Source organism: Haliotis rubra, unplaced genomic scaffold (assembly GCF_003918875.1).
Source record: "Haliotis rubra isolate DU_JTF1 unplaced genomic scaffold, ASM391887v1 Scf154, whole genome shotgun sequence".
Classification (NCBI taxonomy): Eukaryota; Metazoa; Mollusca; class Gastropoda; order Lepetellida; family Haliotidae; genus Haliotis; species Haliotis rubra.
Window position 1 is genome coordinate 479,432 of NW_025765492.1, and position 19,701 is coordinate 499,132.

General features: G+C 38.3%; 2 protein-coding genes across 3 annotated transcripts in view; one reads left to right on the forward strand and one right to left on the reverse strand.

Annotated features, from left to right (window-relative positions):
• Positions 1-1,454: 1,454 nt before the first annotated feature.
• LOC124270717 (tRNA-uridine aminocarboxypropyltransferase 1-like) lies at positions 1,455-7,841 on the reverse strand. Of its 2 annotated transcripts, none has more exons than XM_046705750.1 (6): positions 7,739-7,841; positions 6,236-6,423; positions 5,533-5,667; positions 4,545-4,635; positions 3,191-3,514; positions 1,455-1,701 (listed from the first exon to the last, which is right to left on the reverse strand). In XM_046705750.1, the coding sequence occupies exons 2-6, from the start codon at positions 6,410-6,412 to the stop codon at positions 1,460-1,462; spliced, it is 969 nt and encodes a 322-aa protein (XP_046561706.1). In that variant the 5' UTR covers positions 6,413-6,423; positions 7,739-7,841; the 3' UTR covers positions 1,455-1,459. The 2 variants fall into 2 exon arrangements, with proteins under 2 accessions (XP_046561706.1, XP_046561705.1); XM_046705749.1 differs by having other exon boundaries at positions 7,704-7,839.
• A 4,011-nt stretch (positions 7,842-11,852) lies between these two features.
• Positions 11,853-19,701, forward strand: part of LOC124270698 (atrial natriuretic peptide-converting enzyme-like) — a 42,994-nt gene continuing 35,145 nt past the window's right edge. The window contains exons 1-2 of the mRNA XM_046705732.1: positions 11,853-12,005; positions 17,464-17,718. Coding sequence (XP_046561688.1) covers positions 17,520-17,718 — 199 coding nt within the window. The 5' untranslated portion in view covers positions 11,853-12,005; positions 17,464-17,519. The remainder of the gene's footprint in view (positions 12,006-17,463; positions 17,719-19,701) is intronic.

A 19,701-nucleotide genomic window follows, 5' to 3' on the forward strand; every position in this document is an offset into this window, starting at 1 on the left:
ACCAGAGCAGACAAGAGTTCAGATGCTTATCTTTATTAGGAGACATAATTCTTGAGTAGTTTTTTCACGCACATGGTTTGCAACACTTCTATATTATACTATGAGTTAATTAATATTGGTGCTGAGCACCTTGTTATTATTTTCTGTATACTTTGGGGCAAAGTAACCGAGAGATACGAATGGAACAATCCATGGATCAATAGCATGAACACTGATCTGTTCAATTGGGACACAATGACATATGTCAACCAACTCAGCGAGTCTGACCACCTGATCCTGTTGGTCGCCTGTTATGATAAGCATGGGTTGCTGAAGACCAATAATTCTAACCCAGATCTTCACTGGTGTTTTAAGAGGTGAAACCTAACATTTTTCACTCGCATTTTCTTCTATCATAAGACTAGTGGTACCAGCATTTATATGGCTTACTTTTGTCAACGTCAAACCTGTAATGCTTTGATTACATGCTGCCTTCAAAAATTTCCAAAAAGACCATAATTTGTGTTTTCATATTGTAGGTTAAATACAGGGGTAGAGTATGAGCAGAAAATCAGACAAACCTCCATGTATATCCTCCAGAAATACTGTAAGACTATAGTTTGCAGGACAGGCTGAACTGACCATAGATAACATCAAAATGCACCTCTTTACTTCACAACCACAACATTTACAGCCTGACGAAACATTCAAATATCTTTGAGAAGTTTGTTAATACTTCTTCATAAATTTTAAAACACAGCTTAACTATATAAGACTAAGTGTTTATTGTTTCCACCAGTCTGCAGATGTGGTTATTTCCTTCAGCTGAAATGAGACAATGTAACAACACTACCCTAGGATGTGACTGGTTTAGAAAGTGTCTTACACTTAATCACATCCTCTTAAACCAAATAACGTGGTATTCTTACCCACGTAACAATATTCATCAGGCTGTTGTAAACAAATGAATGGAAATATAAACTGAAGTTCAGGGTAGGCTAGAACAGAATTACTTGTTATATCTGGAACATTTTAACATGAGACTGCATATCATGAGAGTAAGATCTCCCTGCATCCATGGTGTCATCTGACCTGACACAAGTAGTATCCCCTGCAGCTGCCAATACAGTACTGGACAGTAAGACTGGTGACATTACCAGTACGTCTCACAAACACCACACAAATGGCACTTTCACTTATCTTCACATTATATTTGTACACAATTAAATAAGATTTACTTGCTTTTTATTTGCATGAAGTGGGGCATAACACAGCTATCTCCACCTTTCTCAATACAAAAGTCCATAGACAAAACTGTAGAGGTAATGACCTTCACACTTTTGAACGTGGGTATATTAACTTTACTTACTATTAACACCTGTGGTAGCTAGAACTACCTGTATGTCAAATGGTAACTTGATCATACACAATTATCAACTTGTCAAAAATATGAAAAACAATAACATCATGCAAAGTTCATTTAACATGGTGTAGTTTTTATTTTCTTCCTGCATTTGGCACTGTTTACTTTTTCATGAAGGCATGCAAAGAAAAAGAGGAGGTTGTCATACTGTCCTTCATATGTTGTCGAGAGGAACAGTTCATGGTAGTCACACATGAAGTAGTAAATGGCCTCTATTGTGGAGAGGTAGGTCTCGGGGTTACCTTGGTGATTTCGCCAGAAATTGGTCGTCCGAGACTGCAGCTCCACTTTCTGTAAACCTGTAATTGGGAACATGTATCAAGTATCAGAACTGTACAATGTGTGAACATGGTGAAATAAGTGCCTGCTTGTTAGCCTCTTTTCACATTCTTTCCATTATGGGGCATGATGGGGTAGCCTAGTGGTTAAAGCATTCACTCATCACGCTGAAGACCCAGGTTTGATTCCCCACATGACTACGATGTGTGAAGCCCATTTCTGACGTTCTGATATTGCTGGAATATTGCTAAAAGCAGTGTAAAACCAAACTCACTTCTCATTATGGCTTGTGAAAATTAAACAGAGGCATACAAAGTCTGACTACCACTGACGTCTATGACTATGAGCTTAAGGTCAGAGGAGTTACCCCCCTTGTTCAGTTAGTCCCAGTATGAGGCAGCTGGTGCTGTATGATGTATCAGCAGTGAGATGTCTTGTGTATCAGTGATAGTTATGTGTACCAGTGGTAACAGCGTTCGAAAGAATCACCGGCCCGGAGGCCCAGCGCCGGTTGTTATTGTATCGGGCCGGCAGTTTCAAATATTTGCAGGCCCTTATGGCCTTCAGTAAATTATACGTCATTTTTTTTTCAACTGAAATCTTTCCCATATTTTTTTTTATTAACGTTCGGGGGTCATCCATGATCCATCATGTTGTGATAACTTAAACTTTCACTGCCTGGTATTTCCGCGCTTTGCGCATAGGAATATCAACACCAGTCTTTAACAAATACAAACTTCTCTCTGCGCTTCCCTAATTGATTTTATAGAAACAGCATGAAACTTTGTACAGTGTAGTCTGTTTTGTTTTCATTGGTTTGACTGCAGATGGGCCTGCAGATTTCATTCAGGGCCTGTAGATTTTACAGCCTGCAGGCGACAGCAGGCCCTGATGGCCAACTACAAATTAAAGTATTGCAAACACTGAGTGGTAATACTCTCTATCCTGGGTAGATCAGGTTTCATAGGCGAGTCACATGCTCACAATAACGGACCCATGTGTAACTAGTCATGTTCAGGCACTGAACCCATATAATCCTGTAGAGGTATATAGAGAATCTCACCAGAGTGTCTTTTGATATCAAATATATCACCACGAGTTGATAAAGTTACAAATTTTTTTTACTTTTATCAACGAGTGGTTGATATATTTGATATCAGAAGACACGAGGGTGAGATTCTATTTCTCATCAAAAATCACTCTTCATTAGTTTTCATTGAAAAAAGTACATCTCTGACCACCGTTCTGCCATTAGACTTGCAGTGCAGCGATGTCATAGCATTGTGACGTCATCATGCTCATGACGTCATAGCATTGTCAGGATATTGTACAAAATCTACTGTCAAAATGATATCTCCTAGGAGATATCGTTTGATCTCACACAAGCGATATCTCCTGTGGAACACAGTTTTGGATGATAAAGCAATGCTGCCACTGCCATCAGTTTAACACATTGTTTAGACACTTGATTGTTAACATTGTCCAACTACAAAGACTAAAGTGTCCTACCTTTTAACCTCTCATCCTGTGAGATTCTGTAAGTTTGGTTCCATGTGGAGTCGATGAACACCACACGATCAAATGGTGGAGGTGAAGCTGCCTGGGCCTTCTTCTCCAGGCCATCACAAGTAGCCTTGCCCACATCTTCAGATGATAACTGGTTCCTTGGTGGACTGTTGTTCGGTGGACTGTTGTTAGGAGGAACTATGGTATCAGCTCCATTTGCATGACTGGGATGAAAGTTATCACTTGAGCATAATCTGTCTTTTATATCCAAGGAATCTGGAGGGTGAGTATTGTCACATTTGGTGCTTTCTTCTGTTTCACGTTTGTCTGAAGACGAAATTTCCAAAGAATGAAATACACAGATATCTGGGCACTGTAACAAATATACACAATCATATAATATCTAATGTTACAAATGCACTGAAGGTGAGAGGAGTTACCTCCCTTGTTCTGCACCCTGTGCCACCACTTTTGTCTAGTACTTGTCACAAATATGTATGAAGTGATTGGAATGGCCAGATAGAACTAATAAGTAATTTTCTACCATGTACAGGGTAGGCAAAAACAGAAGCACTTCTTACACACACATAGACACACACACACAAAGTTAAAGGGACAACAGAAAGCTTGAATTTTGGTGCTCTGAACAGTTTACTCTTGACGCTTGTCACAGTGAGTGAGTATGGTTTTACGCCGCTTTTAGCAATACTCCAGGAATATCCTGGCAGTGTAGACCAGAAATGGGCTTCGCACATTGTACCCATGTGGGGAATTGAACCCAAGTCTTCAGCGTGACGAGTGGAAGCTTTAACCACTAGGCTACCCCACCACCCTGTCACAGTGAGAGTTATACATATGAATAGTGACCTGCCATGCAGCACTAAACCTTTAAAGGATTTACTTCTTCATATATGACTTACAGAACAGTTGTCACACACTTTCAATGCCTGTTCTTTATGTGATTAAGATGGGCCTAAGCAGCGTTCGAAATACCTGCCAGCCTGAATGCCCGGGACGGGTTATTTTCAACGCGGACTGCCAGATTCTCAAATTCACCTGCCTGACGGTCCGGTTAACATTTAGACATGTATAACAAGTTAGTATTAGGTTTTTCAATATTTTACAAGTTTTAATTTAATTATACTAAGTAAATTAGTATTTTTTGTAGGCAGGTAAGTATTGGTCTGGGCTGACAAGTTTTACATCTAACCAGCCCTGTGGTCTGGCTGAAATTTTGGGAGTTTTCCGGTACATATCCAGACCTTAGTAGAATGTCTGACTACTGGTCAAGCCCTTACTTACACCACCCATCAATATGGCTCTCGAAAGGGATTGATTGTCTCTCATTGTCTCTTACCTGTAACAGGGTCTGTCAGCGAGGTCTGATGAGACAAGGCAGCCAAGTCTTTCAGCTGGACGGCATCCTCACCAGGAAACACAAGTAGTGTCTGTCAGATAGATACAGATTATGTACCTGGGGGGTGAATCAATCATAATGTGTGTGGAAAATACATGACAAATACAGTCAAAACACTGCTTTGCCAAAAGGTGATAGCTCCTATGTAAGAACTTTTAGTTACCAAAGGTTCCAGAGAGCCATAACATAATGACTCAATTAGGAATACACAAGGACCAAGTTTATAATTTAAAACAACCGTACGTCCAACATATCAAAGATTGACATAATGGCTTTGACTGAAAGTAGAACTTTTGTATGAACCTAAGGATGCAAATGTTTTAGACAATATTCTAAGATTTTCTGGATTATATTACAATGCAAAAGCACAAATGATAAATACTTAACACACAGAATTACTGATGGGAGTCTAAAGATTAAATTGTTTACGAATCCATGGACTTGTGGTGTTCTTAAGGCTGGTACGACTGCCCATAATATCATGTGTAGAATAAGGGTACCCCAAGCCAACTGCCAATCCAGGCATTCAACACACACAACACACTAACTTGGCTTACTGATGTTGTCTATATTTTAGTCAATCTGAAGTTATTGAACTATAATGATGGCACCACACTACTGTTGTTGAGTTAATTCTGAGGCCATTTTGAAAATGCATTTTTCACAGGTAAAACTGGTGCAACTCTCCATGTTTTTACAAAATTCTACAGTTGGAGAAATCACTAGAATCTGTTGACTCCAGAGGTAGAATCAATGAGCCCTTCTACGTCCGGAATCTACAGATTCGAGTGTTTCTTCATTACAGAATTACTAAACTACACAGAGGCTCTCCACAGTTGCCACTTAGTACAGTAGTAGATTCTGAGACTTATCACACTAAGTAGAATGACTCTGGTGTATGCTCTGTGACTGCATGAAGGTTCCTTACTCTGTTCTTGTCCAAGTCTGGTATAACTGGGAAGACATGGATGCTGACATCAGGGGAGATAACTGCCGCATGACATGCTGTGCTCTTGCCATCTCTTTCATAGGGATGTTTAATCACATCAACTTTTAATGGCAGCTGAATGAAATGAAACTACACATGATGATATATGTGAAACAGCACTGAAACGCTATTGAAAGACTGGAAATTTTGATAAAATCATGATCATGTTCTCAAAGATAATGATCATAGTAGCTATCTTCATATGATTTCATGGCAGCACAGAACAAACAATTAAGTAAGTAAATTGTACCAGTTGAAGAAGGACCCATTCACTTGTTGAGGATTATTGACAAAGTTTCAACTTAAAATACAAGCAAACAGAAATTCTGCTGATAAATACTCCATTAAATGTAAACTTAACTAAACCTGGTCTCCTGTCATTCCAAATTATAGACATACAGCAACTTTGAAGTGATAGATACATATGCCATTCATTGAAAACAATATGCATTAAAAGTGAATCAGATCCTGGTCTATCCAGCAAAACAAAAAAACAGTCAGTGTCAATGAATTAAATCATTACTGATATCCATATGAATTATCACAATATTATCATTTTTTTCAGGCAAGTATTTGTAAGTGTGACAGTTACTTTAAACAACATTGTGCAAAAATGAATACAGCTGAATCCATGATACCATACCTTAACTCTGGGAGTCAGTTCTTCTAGCCCTAAGACAGGACAGTAACAAGAGTAGCAGAAGTATTTCCGAGATTTGTTACATTTTTCACATGTTGTGCGTCCTTCCACCTCATCTAGCCTGTGATAGTTGTCAATCTTCAAGCCAGAAAATGGTGATTCATTATTCATGGTTGTCATCTGGTCAGCATCTGAAGAACAAAGCATATATCCATCAAATATTCTGGTAAAATGACTCAGCTCTTGCCTTATGATCCTATTTATACACTACAATGTTTAGAATAGACAGACAGACAGTTTTATTCAGTAAAAGGCCACTGGCCCATAATACAGACAGATGCATGGTGACACATCACATAAATCACATACACATAGAGTTATAAACAAGCTCTGCTCTTAATTTTAATTTGTACATTATATAAAAATAGACTTACATTCTTAATCACATCAACATTGGTAGATTGCATAATATTTAAGTTGTTTTTTTGTAGGAGGTTGACTAAAATATTTCACAATATATTTATCTCGAACATCAGAAAACATTCACAGATATACAAAATATGTAACACATCTTCAACAACATTAATACCTTTTGATTTACAAAATAAACCAAATCTTTCATTAGAAGCAATATTTTCATATCTCCCAGTCTCTATTGCTAAATTAACATTTCCACATCTGAATTTTGAAAGGGCAGACCTCAAATTTAAACAAATGTTACAATTTAAGTATTTTTCTACATCTAATAGGGTTTTATACTGACAATAATATATAGTTTTGTGTGAATTTTCAATTTAGAATACTCGGTAGAAGTATCATAAAATTGGTACTTGGTAAATTGACAACAAACTGGAGCATTTAATAAGATCATACAGTTGTATTTGTTTTCAGGCAAAATGTGGTAGAGGACAGACTTAGTTCAAATGTCCTTGAACTACATGTACATGTATACAGTATACTGTACAGTCGTTAATCAGTGTGTGTAGGCAGTTATATACCCCTTCTCCACAGACAGGATTGGAACACAAGAAAATAAGGATTTTGATGTAAATTTTCAGGCATGATATGATGAACATATTAAGAACAGATTGTTTGGGAAGCTTGTCAGAAATTGTGCAGGGTGGTTATACAAGAAGTGTTTTCACTAGTTTGGATATATAAACAATTTTTTTTAAATTCAACAAACATTGAGTTGAGAAGTTATTATAGAGAATAATGTCGTTTTATGCATTTGTATACAATGTATTCTATATTCGGTGTCCATTATTTATAGACTCTCTGATTACATTCATACACCTAATGCGTTCATATCACTAGTCCTGAGCTGAAGCACCGTCTAGACGCCTAAACTTATATCCACATGCAGACCACTGCGATTAGTGCGAACACGAATCTACAAAATAGGCCAAGTTTCTCAGCATTAAGTGTCAGTACTGCGTTTCCTTTGGCTATATATGTAACGGATGCATACCGGCCAACCCGCATTGATCAATATCATATTCATACCACAAAAGGTAACAGGAAAGATGAAACTACTCGTAAAGAAAAGTAGGCCATGCGATGATTCAACAACGGAAAGAGCGTCTGCACGTATCGCCCTGAACCGGAAGTTAACAGGTGCGCAAGGAATTCGTCGATAGACGGAATGTTCCTATCACTGCAAACCTTAAAGGAACAAAAATCTTTTGATCTCGACACGAACGTTACTACAAGACAGCGCCACGGCCTTTATGGCACACATATAAAGTTACAAGAATTCAGACAATCGTGTTAGAAAATACAACTGTAATAAGTTTGCTGATCTCCGAGGATACGAAATATATAATCTAAATACTGCAAACGTGATGATGGCTGATATACGGAATTTTCCTTGATGATGCGATAGAATTATATATTGATTGTAGTTTACCGCTGTTGTCAGCAGTCTTCCGGCTATAATGCAGACATGTTGAATGATCGAGTCTGGACCGAACAAACCAGTGGCTGACAGCATGAACAGCGACCCATGACATCGTGGAACGATGACCCACAATCAGTTAGCCTAACGACCATGGATGAAGTTGTCTTCACTATGCCAGGTAACTTACAATTACTGTTGTGTCTCAGGGACCTTCGGATGTCGCGAGGCTTTACGCAGGGTGCCAACTACACTTAGTATGCTGGTAACCACTTTAGTATGCCGGTAACCACTTCAGTATGCCGGTAACCACTTTAGTATGCCGGTAACCACTTATGCCGGTAACCACTTTAGTATGCCGGTAACCACTTCAGTATGCCGGTAACCACTTCAGTATGCCGGTAACCACTTCAGTATGCTGGTAACCACTTTAGTATGCCGGTAACCACTTTAGTATGCCGGTAACCACTTCAGTATGCCGGTAACCACTTAGGTAACCACTTCAGCCCGGTAACCACTTTGCAACCACTGCCGGTAACCACTTTAGTATGCTGGTAACCACTTTAGTATGCCGGTAACCACTTTAGTATGCCGGTAACCACTTTAGTATGCCGGTAACCACTTTAGTATGCCGGTAACCACTTAAGTATGCTGTAACCACTTTAGTATGCCGGTAACCACTTCAGTATGCCGGTAACCACTTTAGTATGCCGGTAACCACTTCAGTATGCCGGTAACCACTTTAGTATGCCGGTAACCACTTTAGTATGCTGGTAACCACTTTAGTATGCCGGTAACCACTTCAGTATGCCGGTAACCACTTTAGTATGCCGGTAACCACTTTAGTATGCCGGTAACCACTTCAGTATGCCTGGTAACCACTTTAGTATGCCGGTGGCATGCCCTGTTAAGTGATGTTACTCAACTTGGATACAGACACTTAAAGAAGGTTTGACCATGTGGATTGTCACGAGTTGATTCCCTTAAAAAAACTAAATTGTTAACCGGGACGAATATCCCAGGGTAGATAGTGATCGCACACTGTGTTGGCCTGCTTATACATTAAGATGTTATGTGAGATAAGATTCAATAACCGTCTCCCCTTGTATACCTGTCTTAGGCCGATGGTTCTGGAATAAGGCTCTTATAGGTCATTCTATAATATTCTTAGGGGCAGAACATGGTGAAAGACCTGTGTATAGACATATTCATGATTGCTAGAGATCGAGTATGTAGATATACGTGCGTATGCATAAACACTACAGACTATGTGGAAGTACACATGTGTTAAGACACATACCAGAGACTGACTATGTGGATGTAAACATGTGTTTAGATACATACCACAGACTGACAATGTTGATGTAAACATATGTTTAGACACATAACACAGACTGACTATGTTGATGTAAACATGTGTTTAGATACATACCACAGACTGACTATGTTGATGTAAACATGTGTTTAGACACATACTACAGACTGACTATGTTGATGTAAACATGTGTTTAGACACATACTGTTGATGTAAACAGACTGACTGATGTTGATGTAAACATGTGTTTAGACACATACAGACTGACTGATACAGAGACTGACTATGACTATGATGTAAACATGTGTTTAGATACATACCACAGACTGACTATGTTGATGTAAACATGTTGATGTAAACATGTGTTTTAGACACATACCACAGACTGTGTTAGACACAATACTACAGACTACTACAGACTGACAATGTTGATGTAAACATGTGTTTAGACACATACTACAGACTGACTATGTTGATGTAAACATGTGTTTAGACACATACTACAGACTGACTATGTTGATGTAAACATGTGTTTAGACACATACCACAGACTGACTATGTTGATGTAAACATGTGTTTAGACACATACCACAGACTGACTATGTTGATGTAAACATGTGTTTAGACACATACTACAGACTGACTATGTTGATGTAAACATGTGTTTAGACACATAACACAGACTGACTATGTTGATGTAAACATGTGTTTAGACACACACTATGTTGATGTAAACATACAGACTGACTATGTTGATGTAAACATGTGTTTTGAGACACATACCACAGACTGACTATGTGTGATGTAAACATGTGTTTAGAAACAGATTTTAGACACATACTACAGACTGACTATGTTGATGTAAACATGTGTTTAGACACATACCACAGACTGACTATGTTGATGTAAACATGTGTTTAGACACATACTACAGACTGACTATGTTGATGTAAACATGTGTTTAGACACATACCACAGACTGACTATGTTGATGTAAACATGTGTTTAGACACATAACACAGACTGACTATGTTGATGTAAAGATATAAACATGTGTTTAGACACATACTACAGACTGACACACATGTGTTTAGATACATACCACAGACTGACTATCTTGATGTAAACATGTGTTTAGACACATAACACAGACTGACTATGTTGATGTAAACATGTGTTTAGACATATACCACAGGCTGACTATGTTGATGTAAACATGTGTTTAGACACATACTACAGACTGACTATGTTGATGTAAACATGTGTTTAGACACATACTACAGACTGACAATGTTAATGTAAACATGTGTTTAGACACATAACACAGACTGACTATGTTGATGTAAACATGTGTTTAGACACATACCACAGACTGACTATGTTGATGTAAACATGTGTTTAGACACATACATGTGATTAGACACATACTACACAGACTGAGTTGATGTAAACACATAGACTGACTATGTTGATGTAAACATGTGTTTAGACACATACCACAGACTGACTATGTTGATGTAAACATGTGTTTAGACACATACCACAGACTGACTATGTTGATGTAAATGCATGGACTCTCAGTCACAGTTTTGAAAACAAGACAATGAAAGTTTCATGATGCATAATCAAGAAGTCTATATACATTATGGAATACTGGTTATTACGACGTAAATTGTAATAAAAGTTTATTACAATTTGCTGCAAATATTACAATTTACGTTTTTATTACAATTTACGTCGTAACACTGGTCTTATTTATGGAATACTCAAGAACATGGATGTCTATTATCCGTATGATTTGGAACCCTTATATGACCCTACACCATGTCTGTCAGATGGAACGACATTTCAACATCCACCTCGCATTTCAAATTTTCCACCCGTCTTGAAAGATTAGCTCAAAAGCTCAGTTTTCTTTCATCTTCCAGAAACAAGACTGGATTTCGAGTGTGACGGTGAGTTTTGTTTTAGCTATTCATCTTTTAGTGAATTGGATGTAAAGAATATATTGTCTGAAAGTTCAGAGAACTTACGATAAATCCCAACGAAGCATAGGGGCCGTAATGATTTCACTTGCTCTTCGCCAGTGCTGTTGTAATGCAAATACGTGGAATAGTCCGTGATTAAACCTGACGTACCATAAACATATCTTTACATCAGTATTTTTAATGACAAAAATTTGGCAAATTTCTCAACCACTTAAAAGTCTAGGTTCAAAAGCGCAAAAGTCTCAATTTTGTATTTTCACAATAAATACTAGAAACTAATCGCGCATCAGCATGTTTTGTACATTGAAGTACCATAGTACACATTATCGGAAGTTAGGGAGGGGGCGGAGGGACGGACGGCGATTTGTTCTTTTGACGTTTGGCATACAAACGTACATCTCTGATAGTAAGTACCGACAGGTGGGTGGAGGCAAAATCAAATGTGACTGAAGAGTCATCCATGTGCAATCGCAGATATCAACAAGACAGTTTCACTCCACTGACAATGCTACGAAAACTACACCCTATCCGATTCCAAACAAGCCTTTGTCGCCATACGGCAACTCTAGAATGGTAATTATCAGATTATGCGAAAACGCTTAAGTTATTATCACGTTTGACTTTGTTTATGTCAGGTTACGGCGTCTGCATATTTGACATTCCTGAGGTGAAGGGTCACATACCTGTACGAATACAAACCCATAGGGGGTCCCAGCCGACTATGTCAAGTGTACTGTTGCCTTTGTACCCGTCATAAAATGACAAGTGCGACTTGAAGCTTGTATTCATTCTATGTATATATTATAAGTCGTTTTTTACGGTGTCAAGGGAAATATTTCTCACATTTCTCAAGACTCTACAGCTCAACCAGAACGCAAGGCGCTGAACACTCGGTGGGGGCATGTGACCATGACAGCGGGGCCCCAAATGAGGTTAATTGTAGTTTGATTGAGGTGTCGCTTTGCCACCATATATAAGACTTGCGTTACAGTTGATTTAGCTCTTTCTCTGCGGTTTCACAGGCATTTCTGTTGACTTTTAGCAGACGATAGTTTTTACGTGATGACATGGCTTATCCATAGATGCAGTACATCATTGAGCATTGTCAGGTAGGTTGGTCCGTTTTGTACTCATTGCTTCTAATTGTATGTTTCTTAAAGCATGTCATTTGAATAATGACAACATAATTTGTTCATGATGCTGTGTTGATCATAATCAATAGGCAAATCATTGCAGCACGAATGATTAATAATAATCCAAACATAAAAGATATATTGTACCCTCTCAAACTTGCAACCATGATGATTGAAGTTCGTCAGGATTAAAAGATATTGTAAGTCCCGCTTGTCAGAGACCACTAAAATTCAGGATGGACTAGTGATTTCCTGGTGGTGTGCCACTTTCACCATTTGGCAGATGGCAACTCTGTGTCATGTCATTTTTGTGGACAAATGAAAATATGAAATAATTTTAACCCTGATGTTTTCATGCTTACGTTTTCAGTTAATTAAGAGATGATGTAGACCTATTTGGTAATTCAGTGGATAGTAATAACAATATCAGTTGATGAGTGCCATTTTAAATGGAGACAACTGACAAGGGGCAACCAACAGTGACAGAGGGGCTTACTTTATATGGACTGATCCTTGACTCTTTAACTAATGTTTTGTATCATTTTAGTCTTGTTGAAGGGATTATGCTACCATGAAACTGAATGAGACTGACACTGTTAACTCACATGAAGCTGGATAAGATTAATGTTTGTGTAAATCCGTAACAATATTTGTCATATTCTATTTTGTTGTAGTAAATATGACAGTTTAGTTAATACGTAGTGACATTACTGACTGGAGACATGCAATAGCTGGCCATGGAGATTCCAGGTTAGACTAGTCTTCAGCAACCTTAAAGCTTGTTATGTACAACAATTAAGATACTGACGAACATCGACTGAGTGATCAACATGGACAGATGATTGATTGATTGTCCATGTACCTTGACAGCATCAGACTCTGCTCATATTGTCAAACATTTGTTTGCATGATCCAGAATTAATCTGTTTTCACATGTACTATTCTAATAACTGGGACATTGCTGAGCGAGGCTCTGAAAAACATACAAACACAAAAACAAAATGCAGAAATCATTTTGTCTGTATGATACCCCAGGGTACAGTATTGTATGGATTAGCAATATTTTATTTAAGCCAAAATTCAGTGAGCCATTAACGTCTGTTTGCTAAGGTTGTTGTATGTTAAGTTCATTAGCTGCAGTAAATGTGTGCTATTTTGAGCATTGTTTGACAAAAAGTATTTATCTGTGTACTTTGGTGTTTCACCCCAAACTAGCATAGGATGGTTCTGTGATATGTCCGCCGTGATGTTGCTGGAATATTGCTAAAAGCAGCGTAAAACCAAACTCAGTCAGTCAGTCTGTGATATGTGCCTGGTAAGATGTAGTATGGTGCATCATCTATAAGAGCATACTCCATTGTCCTACATCAGTTACACCATTGTTACACATCCATCTCTTTTCATTAACAGAGCATTGCTGTCACATATGTTTTATTTGGGATTACACTTTCTTGGTAAAGTACAAATTCTAGTACTCTTTGGGTTGAGTCCCACCCGGGATTCGAACCCACACCCTCAGAGTCAGGCACCTATTCACCAGCACACAAAGTCAGTTGCCTAACCCGCTCAGCCAGCGCAACTTCCAGAAAAATGGAAGTCGGATAACTGGTAGTCTAGACTGCGGACTTTGTGTACCCCTCTGAGAAGTGTAAATTGGCACGGCTCCCACGTCCGAAAGCTGTGATTACACAATGTCATTTAGAAAGTGGTCAAATGTAACTATATGTTATATTTGAGATTACACTTTCTTAGTAAAGTACAAATTCTAGTACATTGCTGTCCCCTTGAAGAGCAAGATGTCTTTTCTGTGACAACGTATTTATTTTATAATGAATTGACATTTCTGTATAAATCATACTTAGTTTGTAAAGCAAGTGTAAAGTAAGACAGCACAGTACAAACCTGAATATGTCTGATGAGAATTTAAAAACAACTCAAGGGCATGCATGAAAGGGATTAACCACACTATCATTGATGCAGAAGGAATATTAGACAATCCGTCCAATATGAAATTCGTGCCCAACAAAAATTTCTTACTTGTACCTATAGTCCGTTTGGCTCAAAAGCAGACCGATGAATTGCAATCTAACTCGAAAAGTAATAAACATAAAATACTCAATGAAACGCTGATCATAATCAAAAGATCAGACCAACTCTATGATTTGTTTGCAGAATTTATGTTCTAAAATTACAAAAGTTGTTTAGCAAACTATCATTAAAATTTTGACACAGTTCACTATTTGTTACGAGGGAGGAGTGCAGAGAAAGGGACAGCCAGGTGTTAGAGAAGCAAGTGCCGACAACGTTATTGATTCATTAACCTGTGCTGTGCCATCTCCATCCTTTCTCGCACACCTGGCTGTCCCTTTCTCTGCTCTCCTCCCTCGTAACAAATAGTGAACTGTGTCAAAAGTTTAATGATAGTTTGTTAAACAATTTTTATTTTTAGGACATAAATTCTGCAAAACCTCACCGAGTTGGTCTGAGGACATAAATTCTGAGTATTTTATGTTTATTAGTTTTCGAGTTCGATTGCAATTCATCGGTCCACTTTTGAGCCAAACGGACTATATATTCATCAGATTCGTTACCTGACTTGGAGCTTTTGTACCCCTTTTGATTGACCTGTACCAAAAGTTACATTTATTCATATCCAAATTAAGATGAGCCATACCTGACTTCATTGCTAAAACGGGATTGCATTAAAGTGGGTCAGACAGATCTCATAACTTACAGGATTCCTGCAGCAATTTATTCTCCTATTACTTTGAAACACCATTAAACATTTTAACATTCATTCATTTGCTGCTATGGTCTCGAACACTGTATGGATTTTGCTTTTTCTAGTCCAGTTGTTTATGTACAAGTAGGTACAGGTTGTAAAACATTTGGGTTTGAGTCCACCCAAAACATTTGGGTACACAGTGGATACACATTGTCCAGTTGCCAATGAAAGATAATGGCTGATGGGATATAGCAACAACAGAAAGAAGCCATCTGTACATGACTCTGTATAAGTAGTACAGTCATCCCTCGCAATAACGCGCTTCGCGGTACCGCGGATTCGGTTAAACCGCGGGGTAAAACACGGCTCCCAAAAACTTCATGTGATTACACGTTGTGTAATGAGAGGTTAGGTGAGGTGAAATTGGGTTTAACGTCGCGCTTGAGAATATTTTGCTCATATGACGATGTGCATGCGTGTGTATGAGTATGTGCGGCTGCTTGTACTAGCCCAGACTGAAGCTGGTTTTATAGTGCTAGCTCACTGAGATACCATGCCGCAGTGAAGCATGAATACCCCACTCAGACACATTATACTGACTCCGAGCCGACCAGTCCTTGTTGTACCCATTAATGCCGAACGCCAGGCAGGGACCAACAAGTATCATATTTTAACGTCTTTTGGCATGACGCGGTCGGGGATCGAACCCGCGACCTTCCGCTCTCCGGGCGGACGCTCTAACCACTACACCATGGAGGCGATCGTGTAATGAGAGTAAATCAATGACGTAATAATCCGTCTGTTACAACGCGTGTTCTCCATATCTAATTGGGATCGTCAATTGATCCTTGATTGTTAAATAAACATCCACCTCATGTGTTGCAGGGGCTGGTGCTGCATTATCTGTTGTGTAAATCAATGACATCAGCCCTTTGAACTGTCAATACTAATTTGAACATCAAACATGCCGCGTGTTGTCATTGGAGTAACAACATGGCGGATGCGTACTCAGTGTCAACTGTATATGCAGCATGGAGACGATACATCAGGGTGTATTAGTGTTTGTCAGTTCATCATAGTCAGATGGAATGAGGGATCCTTCATCTTTGGAGACTGATAGTATTTGTGGGCAGATATAAAGTGGTTCTGATAGTTTTTTCTTTTGGTGATGTCATAGAAACTTACCAAGTTCTAAGTTGACAATCAAATACAGTAATCAGTCATCAGATCTCTTGCTTAAGAGTTTTGCAATCAGCTGTCAATCAATAGGACAGACCGGACAGACTCTTTGTAACAAGATTCAGGCATAGGCAGTATGAAACACTGTGGCTGAAAATGAACAAGCACTTGATGTATCTTGACTGGTCAAGAAATAGTTTAAAAACAAAAATTGCAAATTGCCACTGGCTGGAGATCGGAAGCTTATTTGTGAATGGGACTACCAGCCTGCTTTGTTTTATTTCTGAATTCATGCTGCAAGTCAACAGAAACCTATGATTGTTGGTTCAAATCCCTGTTCCCCCTAATCACGTTTCTAGTTCTATCACCGCCGCACCAAAGTGGTAAATGTCTGAGACCTGCATCACCCGTGAAGATCCTGGTTAGAATTGATCTTCAGTAACCCATGCTTGTCGTAAGAGGCCACTAACTGGATCGGGTGCTCAGGCTCGCTGACTTGGTTGACACATGTCATCATATCCCAATTGCATAGGTCGATGCCTATGATGTTGATCACTGGATTGTCTTGTCCAGACTCGATTATTTACAGACTGCTGCCATATAGCTAGAATATTGTTGAGTGCAGCGTAAAACTAATCACTTTTGCTCGCTCGCTCACTCACTCACTCACTCACTCACTCACTCACTCACTCACTCACTCACTCACTCACTCACTCACTCACTCACTCAGACCTGCAAGCTTTCTGCCCACACTAAGCAGGATTAAACCCTCTCAGTCTCACTCATGTGTGATGTAAAGTTGGCTGTGGCAGTAGAGTATGTAGCTCAAACCTGTACTCAAATTCTGTTCAGATTCACTCAAATGAAGTGAGGATTCTTAAATGAGGAGGGATGGAACTTTATGTCATTTAGCTTTTTAGTTAAAGAACAAACAGTTTGGTCTGTTGGTGTCTACAGGTGCTTGGATCTCTAACAGAGGTATTCTCTATTTCAGATGCAGGCAACCATCAACCCAAACAACTTCCTGTTGATTATGAGATTCCTAAAGACATGACAACGAAGGAGGACGAACACCCTAATGTCCGCTTCAGTATGCTTCAGATAGACATCAATGAAAATGGTGTTGCAGACAATGCTGCGGCCAAACGCGCCACCGCCTCCCGTCGACTGCTTCTAGTGGGGATTGTGTGTGTTCTAGCTGCTGTCATACTGGCTACCATTGCTCTGGCGGTTGGACTAACACTCACAGGTAATGGTCATTCTCAACGGTTTTATTATATGAACATTACACTCACAGGTAATGGTCATTCTCAACGGTTTTAACATATGAACATTACACTCACAGGTAATGGTCATTCTCAATGGTTTTAACATATGAACATTACACTCACAGGTAATGGTCATTCTCAACGGTTTTATTATATGAACATTACACTCACAGGTAATGGTCATTCTCAATGGTTTTAACATATGAACATTACACTCACAGGTAATGGTCATTCTTAACGGTTTTATTATATGAACATTACACTCACAGGTAATGGTCATTCTTAACGGTTTTAACATATGAACATTACACTCACAGGTAATGATCATTCTCAATGGTTTTAACATATGAACATTACACTCACAGGTAATGGTCATTCTCAACGGTTTTATTATATGAACATTACACTCACAGGTAATTATCATTCTCAACGGTTTTAACATATGAACATTACACTCACAGGTAATGATCATTCTCAATGGTTTTAACATATGAACATTACACTCACAGGTAATGGTCATTCTCAATGGTTTTAACATATGAACATTACACTCACAGGTAATGGTCATTCTCAATGGTTTTAACATATGAACATTACACTCACAGGTAATGGTCATTCTCAACGGTTTTATTATATGAACATTACACTCACAGGTAATGGTCATTCTCAATGGTTTTAACATATGAACATTACACTCACAGGTAATGGTCATTCTTAACGGTTTTATTATATGAACATTACACTCACAGGTAATGGTCATTCTCAATGGTTTTAACATATGAACATTACACTCACAGGTAATGGTCATTCTCAATGGTTTATTATATGAACATTACACTCACAGGTAATGGTCATTCTCAATGGTTTTAACATATGACATTACACTCACAGGTAATGGTCATTCTCAATGGTTTTATTATATGAACATTACACTCACAGGTAATGGTCATTCTCAATGGTTTTAACATATGAACATTACACTCACAGGTAATGGTCATTCTCAATGGTTTTAACATATGAACATTACACTCACAGGTAATGGTCATTCTCAATGGTTTTAACATATGAACATTACACTCACAGGTAATGGTCATTCTCAATGGTTTTAACATATGAACATTACACTCACAGGTAATGGTCATTCTCAACGGTTTTATTATATGAACATTACACTCACAGGTAATGGTCATTCTCAATGGTTTTAACATATGAACATTACACTCACAGGTAATGGTCATTCTCAAACATTACATTACACTCACAGGTAATGATCATTCTCAATGGTTTTAACATATGAACATTACACTCACAGGTAATGATCATTCTCAATGGTTTTAACATATGAACATTACACTCACAGGTAATGGTCATTCTCAATGGTTTTAACATATGAACATTACACTCACAGGTAATGGTCATTCTCAATGGTTTTAACATATGAACATTACACTCACAGGTAATGGTCATTCTCAATGGTTTTAACATATGAACATTACACTCACAGGTAATGATCATTCTCAATGAGTTTTAACATATGAACATTACACTCACAGGTAATGATCATTCTCAATGGTTTTAACATATGAACATTACACTCACAGGTAATGGTCATTCTCAACGGTTTTATTATATGAACATTACACTCACAGGTAATGGTCATTCTCAACGGTTTTAACATATGAACATTACACTCACAGGTAATGGTCATTCTCAATGGTTTTAACATATGAACATTACACTCACAGGTAATGATCATTCTCAATGGTTTTAACATATGAACATTACACTCACAGGTAATGGTCATTCTCAATGGTTTTATTATATGAACATTACACTCACAGGTAATGGTCATTCTCAACGTTTTAACATATGAACATTACACTCACAGGTAATGATCATTCTCAATGGTTTTAACATATGAACATTACACTCACAGGTAATGGTCATTCTCAATGGTTTTTATT

Bases quoted from the DNA above. Each gene is read 5' to 3' on its own strand.
- LOC124270717 (XM_046705750.1), bottom strand. From the start codon at position 6,412: ATGACAACCATGAATAATGAATCACCATTTTCTGGCTTGAAGATTGAC. The intron at 5,668-6,235 runs GTATGGTATCAT...CATTTCATTCAG, and splicing joins AACTGACTCCCAGAGTTAAG to CTGCCATTAAAAGTTGATGT. The intron at 1,702-3,190 runs GTAGGACACTTT...TCCCAATTACAG, and splicing joins ACAGGATGAGAGGTTAAAAG to GTTTACAGAAAGTGGAGCTG.